Raw genomic sequence first — 16,065 nt, forward strand, 5'->3', positions numbered from 1 at the left:
TTATTTCGTCTCAGCGTGTTATAACCTTTTAAGGTTTTATTTTATTTAAAAAATACACTTACCCAAAAAGATCCGCCAAATTGGGCTTTTCTCCTGTGACTTCATTTTCAGATTTAGCAGTTTTTGCTACTTCTGAAATTTCTTTCAGCTTCTTTAATAAATCTGATTCTGTGGTTTCGGGGGCCTAAAAAAGCAGGTATTGGATTACCTCATTAATCCAGGGGTGTATATTCTACATGGGATCCCCTGCTCAGGGGGGGGGGGGAATAAAAAATAAGTGGTTGGAGGGAATAAAAATGTAAAAATTAAGAAAACTGAAAACATTTTCTCCATTTTCACCCCCTCCTTGGTGAAAAAACTAAAAAATGTGTGGTAGGAGAGATAAAATAAATAAAATATAGAGGTCTTTAAATATTTTTCCATTTTCCCCCCTACTTGGTGAGAAAAAACTAGGGGGGGAAAAAAAATAAAAAAATTTGTAGCAGGGAAAAAAAATAAATCTTGTGTAGAATATACACCCCTGCATTAATCACATCGTATCGGCAAGGCTGCTGTCCTGCTTATAACAGGAATAACTAAAAGGATCTATGTCTCATTTACTGCCCAAACACCTGGGGTATTAGCTAACATTCAACAGACAACCAACCCTTTGATTGCACCACCCTTGTCTGAAAGTCCTAACTAAGGTAATCCATATAGATTTTCACCTGTTTAAGAGTCAAAGCATCTCCCCTACTCGTACCAATAAGTGTCAATCCCATTACATAGCAACAGTAAATATAATTTCAAACGTGTCTCTAGTATGACTCGGTTTAATCCAGACTTGAACCCGACACGGATTTAAACACTAGTACGGAATAATTTAATTTTTTCCCAAAATTCCTAATTTAAACTTAACATTTCAAAATAACTGATATAAAATTCCTTAAGCACAGTTTTCTAACGAAACCGTTGGACAAACAAAAAAATATACCCTTGTGATGGAATAGCAGAGCTAATAATAAAAAAAAACTTACAGCTGATGCTTTCGCCACGTTTTTAGCTGCATTTACCACTTCTGTATCCAACTCTGAAAATATAAGTTTTAGTTAGACTTATTAAAGCATATTTAAAAAAAACATTATTGATCTACTTGTTTCTTCTATCAAATCACCTTAACCTTCCTTTTTAAAAATATTTTCCACTTTTTACTTTTTCTCTCGTCTCGTCACATATCCATATTATTATATTTATTTTAGGGATGGCAATCCGTCAAATTTTTGGACCGGATTCGAAATCTTACAAGAATCCGTCCAAAAAATGGTCCGGATTCATACTTTTTGCGGATTCCAGATTCGGATTCCGGAATCTTGAAATATTTTAAAATGCTTTTATAAAAAATGTTAAAAAATTAAGTGCTACGTATGTCCTAAAAATTAATGTTCTTGGTGTTCTATATAATTCACTTCCGAGAATCGAACCAGATTTTAAAAGATATTATATATAATGATGAAAATCTTTGCCCTCAAAAAGGGGGAGTTGAAAGAAAAAAACTCAAGACGGTAATTTTAGCCTACCAACTAAGAATCCGAATCCGCTATTAAAAAACGGATTCCAAGATTGACCATAAATTGGGCGGATTCTGGTTTCGGATACGGATTGCCAACCATAATTTATTTATAAAATCAATTGATATCTAACCATTAGGTATTATTTATAAATTCCTCTTTTTAAAATGATAGGTACTTTTTAAGCTAAAATCAGCACTTTTAACATCCAACAAATGTGGATGTGTTTCAAATGCTTTGCTGCTCAGGGAGGAAGGGGCTATTGCACTAGTCCCCAAAGTTTAATAATAACATTTTCTTATTCGAAGGCGTAAATACCTAGGGGACTTTAATGAATTTTGATAGGTTGGTTCATTAAGTTAGGTGTCACAACGTTTTAACCACTAAATGTAATCTAGAGAAGGTGTAATTTGTGTATCATTATTGAAAATGAACAGCAATTTTTCGGATATTGTCTTATATCCCCTTAGATCCTTGTTTGCTGCCACTTTTATGGTTTGTAAGTCTTTGATGTATTTTTACCTTCGTTTGTAGAATCATGTTCAGGTTTAATTCCTTTCTTTAATTTCATTCCACCTAAACAAAACTTGGCATTTACTTCAAAGAAGATAAAGTATAGAATAGAATCCAGGTAGAAGATTCTGCCTGGCTAGCCTGAAGTAAAATTGGAACTTTTGAAAGACCAAAACGGCTACAAGGCTGTTAGTAAATAACATGATTTCAGTAATTATTCAGAAAAAATATTCAAAATAAATTTCTTTTCCAATGATTTACTAAAAGCCATGTAGCCAAGAATCCAGCTTCCTCTTCCCTATTCACAATGGATTAAAAATGAATTTAATGTGCATATTAAGCCTAAAAAAATTAATTATGTAAGAAAATTTACAAAAAAAATATTGGTCTCAGTATTTATATTATAAAACTAGGTTGCGCTCTTATGTTTCTTATATTAGATGTTGATACAAATTAAACTTTTCTAGTTTTGTCCAACTAGTCATTGTTATTTGTACTTTATCATTATTGTCTTTACTGCGCAAGTCAAAGATTCCTTCAAATTTCCCAGAAATATTTAGGGTTTTCATTTCTATTCCTCCTTATTCTATGATTTACTTATAAATGTTTAATATATCCATTAAAAAATTATCAAAAGTAGATTTTTGCAATGAGAAAAAGTCCAATTTCTTGACGAAACATGCGCATTTTACGCTTATTTTATGTAGATTGTATGCAAGATTTAAAATAATAAACCAAAGCATATTAACTGATAACAAATAGTTGCATCTCATACACACGAGATTACTAGGTATAGTTAACACAATAGGTAGATAAGTTAGCATGAAATGATATCAGGGGTGTATTCTGCACAAGATTTTTTTCCCCTGCTGCAATTTTTTCCATCCTTATGTTTTTCCTCAGAAAAAGGGGGAAAAAATGGAAAAATGTTTTTTACCCATCCCACAAATTTTCTAGTTTTTTCCCCCAAGGATGGGGAAAAAAGGTGTTAAAACCTCTTTATTTTTTAATTTTTTCCCCTTTTCACATATTTTTTATTTTTTTACTCCCCCCCCCCCCTTTAGCAGGGTCAGAGTATACACCCCTGAATGATATCCTACCTTTCGGCTGAGAAAGTTTAGGTTCTTTGGCATTCTTTTTTCCCAAGGATGATAATAATCCTTTCAATTTTCTGTCACCTGAAAAGAATAGGTATAAAACATAGGTAAACTGAATATTAAAAAGCCGGTCAGTTCACATTTTTTTGTAGCGCAGCTACAGGCTTTATACGTAAGCCCGCCAGTCGCCACTTAACAAAAAATAAAATAATTTTCATTACGTAGGTACATACTTTCTGGTAATGATGTAAGTCAATATACTTTTCAGTTCATATAATATTTCAAGTCTATAGAGAAAATTTTAAAAAGCCTAAAGTTAATATTAGAGTTAACCGCCATGGACGTAGGACAGACCAACTCTTATTGTAGAAAAGTTATGCTTAAAGATTTGTTTCTATTAAAACTGATGCCTTTTAAAGATGCACACATTCACTTAACTGAAGCAAAAGGATTGCGTTACACACACACCAACTTTTGGATGATCAAAAAGGTCCAAATTGACGAGAAAACATTAAATTAAATTTTGAGTTTGTGGTAGAAGTAGAAACAATATGCCTTTTTATACAAAAAACAAGGATGACAGCATCCATAAGTAGCGAAGCTCAGAAATTATGTATGTATATTATGAATATATTTACCATATACCAGTGTCATCCTATATATTTGATGAAATAGGGAAATGACGAAAACTTCAAAATCACGCTACCTTTAAATAACGAAAAATTAAAAATCTAGGAATCGATCTAGCACCACAATATATAAACAAATCTTAATGAAACTTAATGGAAATATGTAGACTATTAGCATATTCAATCCCTGATAATTTCAGCCGTAAATTTTGAATAGGAATTGAGAAAACAATAGAAAACATAAAAATCTAGGAATCGATCTAGCACCCCTATTATTAAAAAAATGGTAATAAAACTTAAGGAAAATATGTAAAATGTAAATTTAAGCAATCCCTGAAAATTTCAGCCCATTATCTTAAAAAGGAGTTGAGAAAATCAGAAAACATGAAAATGTAGGAATCGATCTAGCACCCCAAATGACAGACGGTTGGACAAAACAATGTATAGATTAGATGGGCATATGTTATAAGAATCTTCACTAAAAATTTCAGCTGTCTATCTTTTATAGGAGCCGAGAAAATCACGTTTCCCCCACTTTGTCTCAGACGGACGGACGGACAGACGGACGGACATTTCGAATTATAGAGTAGCTTCGCTACTAAAAAGTATAAGAAACATACCCGAGTCATCAGCTTCAGATGAAAATTTATTAATTTGAATATTACTCTGCCGCAATAGACTGCCTAATTTAATAACCTAAAAATATAAATAATTTTAATCTTATTTGAAATTAAAAATAATATGACACACTCATTGAGTGTGATTTAAGGCCCGTTGAATGATTTGTGAATAGGTTGTGCGTTCGTACGTGCAAAACCAAGCTAAGCAGTTATTGAAAATCCTTAGATCTTGGTCAAAAAAAAAGACAATACTTGCAGCCGCGCCTTAAGCAATTTAGAGCACACTGTATTTAAAAAGGATTAGTAAGCAGGGGGGCATATAAATGGCAAAAAAAACATCTCTAGGCTTAAATCTGTATATGAAATAGCCTACAGCCACCCAAGAACATATGTAAAGCCTCTCTAAACAGGAGATATCATTACGTTCATAATTTATTGAAATCTTAAGCTTTAGGCAAAATCACCTATCTTCTCTATATAATAATAATAGGATATAAAGTAGCTACGCCAAAAGAAATGTTTTTGTACCTGCGGTCTTTGTCGTAATAAGATGCTTGCTGACAACATTATTATATACTATTAAGTCTAAATATAATACATACATTATTTTATTTAAAAATTAATCAAATGTTTTACAAATTACGAAAATTTTGAAAATTACGCCAAAAATCAACTAAAAGAAAACTATCAAAAATAAGATAGAACTGGGTTTCGATCATAACTAAGAACTTTTCAAAGCTTTGAAGTTTTGTAATGCCTAAATAGTTAGATAACATTTTTGGTATGTTTACTAAAAAAGTCAGCAATATAAATGCTAAAAGTGAAAAACTGAAAAATTCTTAGATTTAACCCAAAACAGGTACAAAAAGTATATAATAAACCTTAATCAATATTTTACATACAATTACATAGTAGTTTTAATATGTTATCCTATAAAAGCTTCTTTATTACAAAGAAAAAATTAATTGCGATAAATTAATCTATCAGCCATTGACCTATCCTTGCTTTTAACTAAAGTTATCTTTTTATTATATTGTATCCAAGTGTTTTTGTTTTGTTTTTTGTCCACAATGTACCTAAGTTAAAAAAAAAGAGCTTTTAAAGAAAAAAAACATATTCTATGCATAATGGTATTTATTAGCCGATGCTGAATTGCTGGTTGGGATAGGTTAACAGTACTTCACCGTTCTCGGTCAAACTTTGTAGCTGGCCAGCGGTCATCATCTGAATTAATAAATACATGGTTAAAAGCCTTGATATTTTAAAACTTCATTTTAAATAACTTAAATTCTTTTCTCGTATTCATTCGAATCCGGTGGATAGGAACCGGTTCTCATCCATACGAAAAAACTATGTCTAGCATCGTATTATATCCAGTTTTCTACGAATATAGAAATGTACAATCATAAGATTAAAACTAGTTTTTTTAGCCGGTGCCAGGCGAAATTCGTTAAAGGACCAAGGAAATCTTCTACAAAACTTAAGGGACCAAGGAAATCTTCAGCAAAAAAAATGGGGGGGGGGGATTTTTTGGTTTTTGGGGGGTTGGGGGTGTCCAACCCCCCCAAAAAATAGCTTAAAACCACCACAGGACCAATAGGTATATACCCTGAAGAGTAGAATCCGATCGATTCAGTGGTTACAGAGATCTTAAATTTTTGTTAGATACGGGAGACTTCAACGTAAAATAAAGAGGTATCGTACTAAAGAATTATCGTAGCAAACAAAAACATTTAAAGTGCCACTAGAGGCCTCTAGGGGCGTAGCCGCTAGTTATAGATAATATCCTTATACTAAAGTAACAGGATGTTTGCTTGTCTATGTGTATTGTGTATGTCTGTGTGTTTGTACCAAAGGATCTCGCTAACCGCTGAACCGATCGGGTTCTCCTTAACAGGGTAGCTTCTCATAGGTCCCGGGAAGGTTTATAACTATTTTGGGGGAGGGTACCACCACCCTCCCAAGAGAAATCGCCCCTAGAAAAAAATTACCATTCCCAAAAAAGAGACTTCAACGAAACATAAACCAATTATTTCTCTAATTAGATATTTGAAATAAAAAAAGCATTCAAAGTGCCACTAGAGGCCTCTTGGGGCGTAGCCGCTAGTAGAATATAAATTGGCATATAGGTCATAAAAAAAACTAGGTAATATTATAAAATATTTAAAAACATATATCTTACCCCTTCACTCAATTGGCCAAGATTTTCAATTTGTCTATCGCCCTTCATCGCTTCCCTAAAAATACAAGATTTATTTTCTAATCATTCATGAATTGAATAAGCTCTTAAATTGTTATTGTAGCGATGCTACTCTGAAACCTACTTTGTCTAAAAGAAAATGTGATTTGCTGGTTTCTATCACAGGTAACCATAGTCGTCCAAGGGGGGGGGGGGGGGGGGGGGTAAAGGAGTGATTACAGTAGGCACCCCCAAAATTTTGGATTTTCAATTTTTACCCCCCCCCTCAATTAAAAAAAATGCCTCTATAAAATAAAGATTACCCCCCCCCCCCCCCTCCAAAATGAGATCGGGGGTGCCACCCCCGAAATTTTTTTTCTTCAAAATTTACCCCCCCCCCCCCCAAATAAAAAAGCTTGGACGCCCCTGCAGGTAACAGCTATTTTTTTAGTTGTTCCTGACCAATGAGCATTTTTAAACAATTAATTGTTCTTCCGTCTAAAATGCTATGCAGAAATTAGAGTCACTTTGCTTTCAAAGGGGGGGGTTTTTAATGCAACCATCTCGTAATCAGTGAGCAAATGGCACTTAGAATTCGAATTTCCATCTATAATTTTGCATGAGTAATCCTTGGTAGGTCTATTTTCCTTAAATCGAACAAAAAGTTGGAAAAGTAACGGCTGGCGGCTGGCAGCTCAGCCGTTTAGCCGTTTTTTGCCTCTTTTCAGGGCAAATTCATCATTAATTACGTAGGAATCAACTTTAAAAAAAATATTTTTGGTTTAATTCATGGTAAATGATAGCAATGACCATTTTTAAAATTTCTAGTTCCAGCTGCTAAACGGCTAGAACCGGCTGAAAACGGCTGGGAGCTGCCAGCAGTATGAAGGGTAGATATAGCTTGTGACGTATCTAGGGTTAGGTTTTTATGGCTGCTGAGCTCAAAAATACTATTAAAAATAGTGGCCGCCTATTCATATGACAGCTGGTTAACAGCTGCAGCTCAGCTGGGAGCGGCCAAGAGTAGAATGAGTAGATAGGGCTTGTGACGTGTCTAGGGGTAGGTTTTTATGGGTGCTGACCTCAAAAATACTACCAAAAATAGTGGCGGCCCATCCATATGGCAGCTGGGTAACAGCTGCAGCTCAGCTGGGAGCAGCCAAGAGTAGAATGAGTACATAGGGCTTGTGACGTGTCTAGTAAGAGATATAAGTTTTCCGGAATTTTAATGTAGGGAGTAGATTTGAAATCTGCATCAAATTTTAAGGATTTTTTATAAAATTCGTTTTTTGTAAAATTCTTTATCTAAAAGCGAAAATACATTTTAAGTTAATTAATTTTGACCAATAGGATAGGTGGATTTTAAACTACCTGCGCTCTAATTGGTTGAATGATGTACGACATCCAATCAGAGCGCAGATTTTTTAAATCCACCAATCACAGATGCCAAAATTAATTAACTTAATTTGTATTTCCGCTTTTAGATAAAGAATTATACAAAAAACGAATTTTATAAAAAATCCTTAAAATTTGATGCAGATTTCAAATCTACTCCCTACATTACAATTCCGGAAAACTTATATCTCTTAGTGTCTAGGGGTAGGTTTTTATGGGTGCTGAGCTCAAAAATACTACCAAAAATAGTGGCGGCCCATCCATATGGCGGCTGAGTAACAGCTGCAGCCTAGCTGGGAGCGGCCAAGAGTAGAATAAGTACATAGGGCGTGTGACTTGTCTATGGTTAGGTTTTTATGGGTGCTGAGCTCAAAAATGCTACCAAAAATAGTATCGGTCCATCCATATTTCAGCTGGGTAACAGCTGCAGCTCAGCTGGGAGCAGCCAAGAGTAGAATGAGTAGATAGGGATTGTGACGTGTCTAGGGGTAGGTTTTTATGGGTGCTAAGCTCAAAAAACTACCAAAAATAGTGGTGGCCCATCCATATGGTTGCTGGGTAACAGCTGCAGCTGTGCAGTAAGCTATTGTTTAAGACTCTGCTGTGGGCACTTTTTGGGACTATTGAAGGATAACAAAATATTGAATATTTCAGTATTGATTTAGTTGTAACAGTTACCAACAGACATAAGTAAGAGTTTAAGACATAGCTTGTGATGTGTTGGGTAAGTTTTATGGGTGCCAAGCTTATTAATACTCCCAAAAATAGAAAGGCCGATCCATATGGCATCAGGGTAATGGCTGTTGCACAGCTATAGCTGTTACCCAGCGTCCATATGGATGGGCCCCCACTATTATTTGTAGTACTTTTGAGCTCAACACCCCCATAAAAACCCTTGAAATGTCACATGCTATATCTATAACATTTACTTTTGGCTGTTGATAACTGTTTTCAGAGGTTTTTAGTAGTTTTCAGTGAAATCTAGAAATTAAAAAAGTGTTACTAGTAATATGTCCACGAAAAAAAGTTATAATGTTAATTGGGAGAAGTTTAATTCTACTGAAATAATAAATTTTTTGATATCCTCCTGGACACATCACAAGCAATGTCTTAAACCTTTACTTTTATCTGTTAGTAACTGTTCTCAGCCAATTTCAGCTGTTTAACAACTAAATCAATACTGAAATATTCAATATTTGGTTACCCTTCAATAATCCCAAAAAGTGCTTACAGCTGAGTCTTAAACAACGGCTTACTGCACAGCTGCAGCTTTTACCCAGCAACCATATGGATGGGCCACTACAATTTTTGGTAGTTTTTTTTAGCTTAGCAGCCATAAAAACCTACCCCTTGACACGTCACAAGCCCTGTGTACTAATTCTACTCTTGGCCACTTCCAGCTTAGCTGCAGCTGTTACCCAGCTGCCATAAAGATGGGCTGCCTCTATTTTTAGTAGTATTTTTGAGGTCAGCACCCATAAAAACCTGTAGCTGTTACCCAGCCACCATATGGATGAGCCTCCAATATTTTTAATAGTATTTTTGAGGTCAGCACCCATAAAAACCTAACCATAGACACGTCACAAGCCCTATATACTCATTCTACTCTTGGCCGCTCCCAGCTGAGCTGCAGCTGTTACCCAGCTGTCATATGGATAGGCCGCCACTATTTTTGGTAGTATTTTTGAGGTCAGCACCCATAAAAACTTACCCCTAGACACGTCACAAGCCCTATGTACTCATTCTACTCTTGGCCGCTCCCAGCTGAACTGCAGCTGTTACCCAGCCGCCTTATGGATGGGCCGCCACTATTTTTGGAAGTATTTTTGAGCTCAGCAGCTATAAAAACCTACCCCTAGACACGTCACAAGCCATATCTACCCTTCATACTCTTGGCAGCTCCCAGCTGGGCTGCAGCTGTTACCCAGCTGCCATATGGATGGGCCGCCACTATTTTTGGTAGTATTTTTGAGCTCAGCATCCATAAAAACCTACCCCTAGACACGTCACAAGCCCTATCTACTCATTCTACTCTTGGCCGCTCCCAGCTGAGCTGCAGCTGTTACCCAGCTGCCATATGGATGGGCGGCCACTTTTTTTGGAAGTATTTTTGAGCTCAGCAGCCATAAAAACCTACCCCTAGACACGTCACAAGCCATATCTACACTTTAAACTCTTGGCAGCTCCCAGCCGTTTTCAGCCGGTTCTAGCCGTTTAGCAGCTGGAACTAGAAATTTAAAAAATGGTTATTGCTATCATTTACCATGAATTAAACCAAAAATATGTCTTTGAAAGTTGATTCCTATGTAATAATTGATTAATTTGCCCTGAAAATAGGCAAAAAACGGCTAAACGGCTGAGCTGCCAGCCGCCAGCCGTTACTTTTCCAACTTTTTGTTCAATTTAGGGAAAATAGACCTACCAAGGATTACTCATGCAAAATTTCAGATCGAAATTCGAATTCTAAGTGCCATTTAATCACTGATTACGAGATGGTTGCATTAAACCCCCCCCCCCCCCCCTTTTATTGAAAAGCACCATTAATTACCAAAGATCTGAGAATACGACAATGTAGGACCTTCCTCTAAAATATCTTGTATGAATCCCTCTAATTAGAAGTAGTTCATGAATGTTTTGTAGAAATATGGGTTGTAAATTATTTAAACCAGAGGTGGATTCTTAAAAAAGGGGGCTCGCTACTCGCTAGTGAGGCAAAATTATTTTTGTGAAAAATCCTCCAGAATCGCATAAAAAATCGACAAAAAATAAATCAAATCATAAAAGTGTTACTAGCATAAGATTTAGCTTAATTTTTGTAGATTTTTAATGTGATTTTGGAGGATTTTTCACAAGAATAATTTTGCTTCACCAGCGAGTTGCTAGCCTAATTTTTTTAAGAATCCACCTCAGATATTTTACACAGGGAGGGGGGAAGGTCTTTTTTACACTGGTCCCCATAGTTTTATAAAACGTTTTCTTATTTGTTGGCTCATCAACTTTCAAGACTATACTGAATTTTGATAGGTTGTTTCATTAAGTTGAATGTTCAAACGTTACAACAACTTATTAAATTGTGTAATTTTGTGTATCATTGTCTTATCCCTTAAGATCCCTAAATTTTACCTGTATTTTTGAAGGTATATTTTGAGAGGTTCGATGTAGTTGTCAAATCCTAAGGAGGACATGGCAAACAGAATGTCTTCTCCATTAATTGTCTTTCTTTTTTCAGCCTAGAAAAAATAGTGACAAAAATTTAAATTTCATAATACTTAAGTAGGTAGGTAGGTATAAAAGCCAGTTTTGAAATTTCGGGAAAAAAAATGATTTGCTATTTGAAATCCCCTTACAGCCTCTTATATTTAAAAAAAAAACAGTTTTATTACCACAGATAGTCAATTAAGACACAAATACAGAATACAAGCGACGGAATTTGAAAGCTTTGACCTAATAAATTCAACCGTTAATAGCGGACTTGGCGCTTTCATACTAAAAATTGGATACTTTCTAACCAATAATGTTGATAAATTGTTCCTATTATATATTCTATTGGTTCATATAGAAATTAATCATCTAGGTATACTTTTCACACCTCTTTATTTTAAAAGGGGGAGGTCATTTTCTAGTAAATTCCGTAAAGGTTTGTGTGTTGTAAGGCCTAAAAATAGTAGTAGAACGATAAGGTGCTCTATATATTTGTATTCCCTATTGAATAGAACAATAGGGAGCACCTTATCGTTCTACTACTATTTTTAGGCCTTATAACACACACACCTTTACACACCTTTACGACCTTTACTAGAAAATGACCTCCCCCTTGTTAATAATTGCCTACCTGACACCTTTCACTGGCCTCACTAGTTATGAATGATATAAACTCAGAAACACATTCCTGAACACACTCTCGAGCTTCCTGCAGATAATGCCATCAACATTTGACAACTGTTTTTGATTTGTTTTAAATAATTTTTGTTTAGTTATTAGATCAACTATGCTAATACCAAAGTTTTACAAACAGATTATCTCATTGGTTGACATATACCTAAGATTTTTAATTTGGTTCTCATCATTAGGGACGTACCTAAATTAATCGTTCATTGTCTTATCCCTTATGATCCCTGTTTTAAATCTTTGGAATACTGAACAAAATTTAGATATTTTTTCTAGAGTTTTTTCCTAACTCCCGCCAATTTACAATTCCTTTACTTTCGTACCCATTAAAATGGTAATTTTTTCTTCAAAAGGAACCCAGAGAGTGGGAAATATTAGGTATTTGTATTTTTTATTATAAATGTGATGACTTTCCTTTGCTACTTTTCCAGAAGGAGGAACAACTTTCTTCATTACCTGCAAAAAATGAGCAATAATATTATTTGTAACTTAGGTATGTTTTCGGTGCTTTCCTACAAAGTGCGTGATAAGCACCCCATCACCCTTGCAAATTTTTTTAATAAACTGAAATTTGGGGAGGGGGAAGAGATTTTTTCCTACTAAAGCTCCAATCCTTCGGGGCTACCTAGTACCCAATATAATCTAACCTAATCTTTAGTAATAAACAAAGGAAAATTAACCCCCCCCCCCCTCCCTCCCCCTCTTATTTACAAATCTTAATCACCTACACTTGACTTTTGAGCAAAAACGCCGAATTATTTAAACTAATGCAGAATATAAAAGTTAAACAATGGTTTCCTTTGTACCTAAGTTTCTCAGAAACTAAATCATTTATGTACTGAGATAAAATCCAATTTTAACTCATTAAATAAATCCACTCATCACTTTAAGCTCTATCAAAGCTGAAGTTTTTCTGTAAAAGTAGAGTACAACCCATTCCAAGTTTTTAGAGAACTTACTTTTGAAATGTTGAAGATGGGCAGAAATCTGTCCTGTTCCCTCAATTCTCCTTCACGCGGGGCATCGTCGTCCTAAATTATAAACTGGGGTGTACATGCATTTTCTTTTATATGCTTTAATATGCTTACTACTTATCATAATCTTTCTATGTTAAGATAAAAAAGTTAATTGGTCTGTTGAATTTGCTTTTAGTGGCTCCGCCAGTAACATGTAGACTCGTAGAGGTAAACCCCGACCATAAATATTTCCTACCTCGTCATCCCTTCCATGCAGAACATATCCGTCCGTTGTTTCAAAAAACTTTTGTTCTTCTCCCATTTTATATCTGAAAAGTGATTAGGTAATCTTTGTTTAAATTTTCGTGTAATTTAATGAGATACAAAGAACTCTCAGCGGTTATTATATTTCTAGCGGTGCCTCCTCCAAAATCTCAAAATATTAATCAATCTTTTCTATTCCATTCTTCTCTGAATTGCAAATCCGTCACTCCCAAAGCATTTTTTACTTTCTCACAACAAATGTACATCTACTTTATCTTGCAATTATCTTCCTCACAAAGAGTGTCTGCTCCCTTACTCATTTTTTCCAATATTTTTTTCCTTTCTTGAAATACAATTTCTAGGTCAGGCCGTCCAGTTATTTTCATTCTCCACGAAGCCCACACATCATAGAATTTATCAAAGAGGACAGAAAATCCTGAAAAGAAATTTACATTTTAGGTCATTATTTAAATACCTATGAAGAAGTATACCTACTATATAACTCACTTTGTTTCGTCTGTCTAACCATCCATAAGTTTAAGGGCAACAATGGTATTCTCATTCACTTTTGGACTTGAAAGTTTTTTATAGAGAAGATTCTATTAATAATTGCTATAAGAAATAATCATATCGCTAACATTTCTAATATAACTATAATTTGGATGCTCTTAAGTAGGCAATTATTTCTGAACTTTGCTTATGGGGTATATCATAATTTGTATTAAAATCATGCAGGTATAAATTAAAACCAGTCTTTTACTTAGGAGATGATCAAAAATTTAAACCTGGAAGCTGAGTAAATGCCCAAACCCATCCAAGTCCAACTGCCTAAAGAAAAGAAAAACATTTCTTCAGAATACAATACATATTGAAGTTCAGACAATTTTTTGCCTAAATTAAAAATTAATGTAAAGAGGAATGGTGCGTCATAATATACCTTAACAGAGTTACAGGCGTGTGGACTAAACCTATCTATAAATCAGTTGCACTAATCTAAATTATCTAAACATAATCCAAAATCTACCTTATAGACTTCTCTAAAAACTTCCATTCCAGATATTAATTCTCCATTGGCTTTGACAGCATAAATCTTTTTCATTCCGGTTTCATAACTTACATCTAAATACTTACAAATTACTTCTTAGATATTTAACATTATAGTATATTAACTAATTGACCTAGACTTAAGAAGATAAACAGAACACCCTAGTAAATGGACCAAAACCATCCGGGGACCAGTAAAGAACCACCCTAAATGACCCATCTTAAGAGTCCATTCAATTATGACTAAATCTCTTACTACTTGACATTCTTACAGATAAAATATATTATGGATAAAATTAGTAATATAAATAAAAATATTAATTATAGAATTGATTTAAAGTTTTAGAATCATTATTTACGTTTAAATTTAAATTACCTCCGTTTAGTTTGGGATCATAATCTAATTTTGCAATATCTGTAAACTTTATTTGCTTCTCTCTAATTTTAACACATTTTTACTACACGTAGTGCTATTTCTGTTAGGTTTAATTTTAGTAACTGAGCTGCTTTACGTAAGCCTGTCCTTATTTACCTAAGAAATTAAAAGTTATGCAAATAAACTACATTTTCATTGTTTCCATGCCAAACGTTCTTATGGGTATTATAACACCCTAACATTTTTGGTAATCAGATGTTTAAGGTAGCTAAACCGTCCGTTTCGCATTGTGGATTTCTCAAAGATTATTTTCTAAATTCTGCCTTTACGACTGTTTATTTTCCATTCTTTAATAAGCATAAATCATAAATGTTGCATTACTAAAGTAACGTAAAAACGCATTCCTGTCTCTTTTCATTAGAAAGTTAACTTCATGCATACAAAGAGGACATTCACTGAAAAAAAAACTTTTTTATAAAAGGAGCGCAGCAGGTTTCTAGAAATTCTGTCCGTTGGATCTTCTATAAAGTTTATTTTGCTAAGTAATTTAATTAGGTACAGTTTTTATTATTTGCATTAATATCTATATTCTCTTAATATCTTAGGACATGGGTATCTTTGATAATAGATGTATTTCTGTCCGTCTAAATGAAGATCAAGGTCTCGATATCTAATGGAGCGGTTAGTTCATCTTTTTTTGGTACATCTCAAGTTCATATAGGTACTTTATGGCTATTCTAGGGTGGGTTAATAATAAATACCTGTCGTACAACATGTTTATTTTCCAAGTTGGTTGCCCTGAATAAAAAATCGTTGTTTGTAACATCTGTTTCTTTGTCTTTTTTCTTTATTTGTTACAATTACGATTGTTTCTTCATAATTTTTTGTCCCACCAATCTATTGATAATACCTGGATGATTATGACAGAATCTTGTAATGTGTGTACTAAATGCAATTTTCTTTATGTCTGTTATTCTTAATATTCTATAAATAGTAGTCATTGTTGATTTTCTAAAACTTGATTATGGCTAAAAATACACAATTACAATTGTGATAAAGGTTAAAACTGTTTTGCACTGAAAATTGTAATTTACTGGTGCTTTAAAATTGAAATAAAATAATAAATTATCTAAGTTTTAATCATAAAAAGCAAAATTCACGTAATTTTTACGACTTACATCAATTTTAAAAACATTGCATAACATTTTATGGCTTTTGGTGAAAGTAAATATATTTGGAAACAAAGAATTATAAACTTTCAAACAATTAAAATATCTTATTTTAAAATAAACAAATATGTTTTTGGTAATTATCTATTAATATTATTTTTTCAAATAAATGCCCCAAAGTGTGGTTATATTTAAAAAATAAAATTTAGATTGTAATATTTACTAGAAGCCATGGAACAAAAAACGCGCAAGGGAATCGTTCCTATTTCTTATTGGTAAATGTCGTCTTGGACATTTAAATTCTTCACTTGGACAGTATTTCTCCTGATATATTTTCCATTTAAATCGTAAAATGTCAAAGTGTTAAAACCTTTGTTTAAATTTTAAA

At 33.9% G+C, this 16,065-nt stretch overlaps 3 protein-coding genes across 5 annotated transcripts in view; all 3 read right to left on the minus strand.

The window, feature by feature from the left end:
• mRpS31 (mitochondrial ribosomal protein S31) overlaps positions 1-5,059 on the minus strand; it is a 10,498-nt gene extending 5,439 nt beyond the window's left edge. Inside the window, exons 1-6 of the mRNA XM_080176760.1 lie at positions 4,935-5,059; positions 4,407-4,482; positions 3,161-3,238; positions 2,070-2,123; positions 1,017-1,069; positions 63-184 (exon numbers count right to left, since the gene is read on the minus strand). Of these exons, the coding sequence (XP_080032886.1) occupies positions 63-184; positions 1,017-1,069; positions 2,070-2,123; positions 3,161-3,238; positions 4,407-4,482; positions 4,935-4,973 (422 nt within the window). The 5' untranslated portion in view covers positions 4,974-5,059. The remainder of the gene's footprint in view (positions 1-62; positions 185-1,016; positions 1,070-2,069; positions 2,124-3,160; positions 3,239-4,406; positions 4,483-4,934) is intronic.
• Positions 4,991-13,211, minus strand: Nf-YB (nuclear factor Y-box B). 2 transcript variants are annotated; one of them, XR_013883952.1, is made up of 8 exons: positions 13,081-13,211; positions 12,828-12,899; positions 12,279-12,324; positions 11,813-11,886; positions 11,104-11,210; positions 6,589-6,643; positions 5,257-5,630; positions 4,991-5,090 (listed from the first exon to the last, which is right to left on the minus strand). XR_013883952.1 is itself a non-coding variant. In XM_080176766.1 (7 exons), the coding sequence occupies exons 1-7, from the start codon at positions 13,144-13,146 to the stop codon at positions 5,544-5,546; spliced, it is 507 nt and encodes a 168-aa protein (XP_080032892.1). In that variant the 5' UTR covers positions 13,147-13,211; the 3' UTR covers positions 4,991-5,543. The 2 variants fall into 2 exon arrangements, 1 of the variants encoding a protein (XP_080032892.1); XM_080176766.1 differs by having other exon boundaries at positions 4,991-5,630.
• On the minus strand, positions 13,146-15,605 carry LOC145331891 (uncharacterized). Of its 2 annotated transcripts, XM_080176764.1 has the most exons (7): positions 15,419-15,574; positions 15,270-15,306; positions 14,913-14,963; positions 14,509-14,570; positions 14,113-14,207; positions 13,874-13,916; positions 13,146-13,524 (listed from the first exon to the last, which is right to left on the minus strand). In XM_080176764.1, exons 1-7 carry the CDS (start codon positions 15,507-15,509, stop codon positions 13,355-13,357), a joined length of 549 nt encoding a protein of 182 aa, XP_080032890.1. In that variant the 5' UTR covers positions 15,510-15,574; the 3' UTR covers positions 13,146-13,354. The 2 variants fall into 2 exon arrangements, with proteins under 2 accessions (XP_080032890.1, XP_080032891.1); XM_080176765.1 differs by lacking the exon at positions 13,874-13,916 and having other exon boundaries at positions 15,419-15,605.
• Between the last annotated feature and the right edge of the window lie 460 nt (positions 15,606-16,065).

This window comes from Acartia tonsa, chromosome 11 (genome assembly GCF_053477335.1).
Source record: "Acartia tonsa isolate MP-2025a chromosome 11, ASM5347733v1, whole genome shotgun sequence".
NCBI classification, from domain to species: domain Eukaryota; kingdom Metazoa; phylum Arthropoda; class Copepoda; order Calanoida; family Acartiidae; genus Acartia; species Acartia tonsa.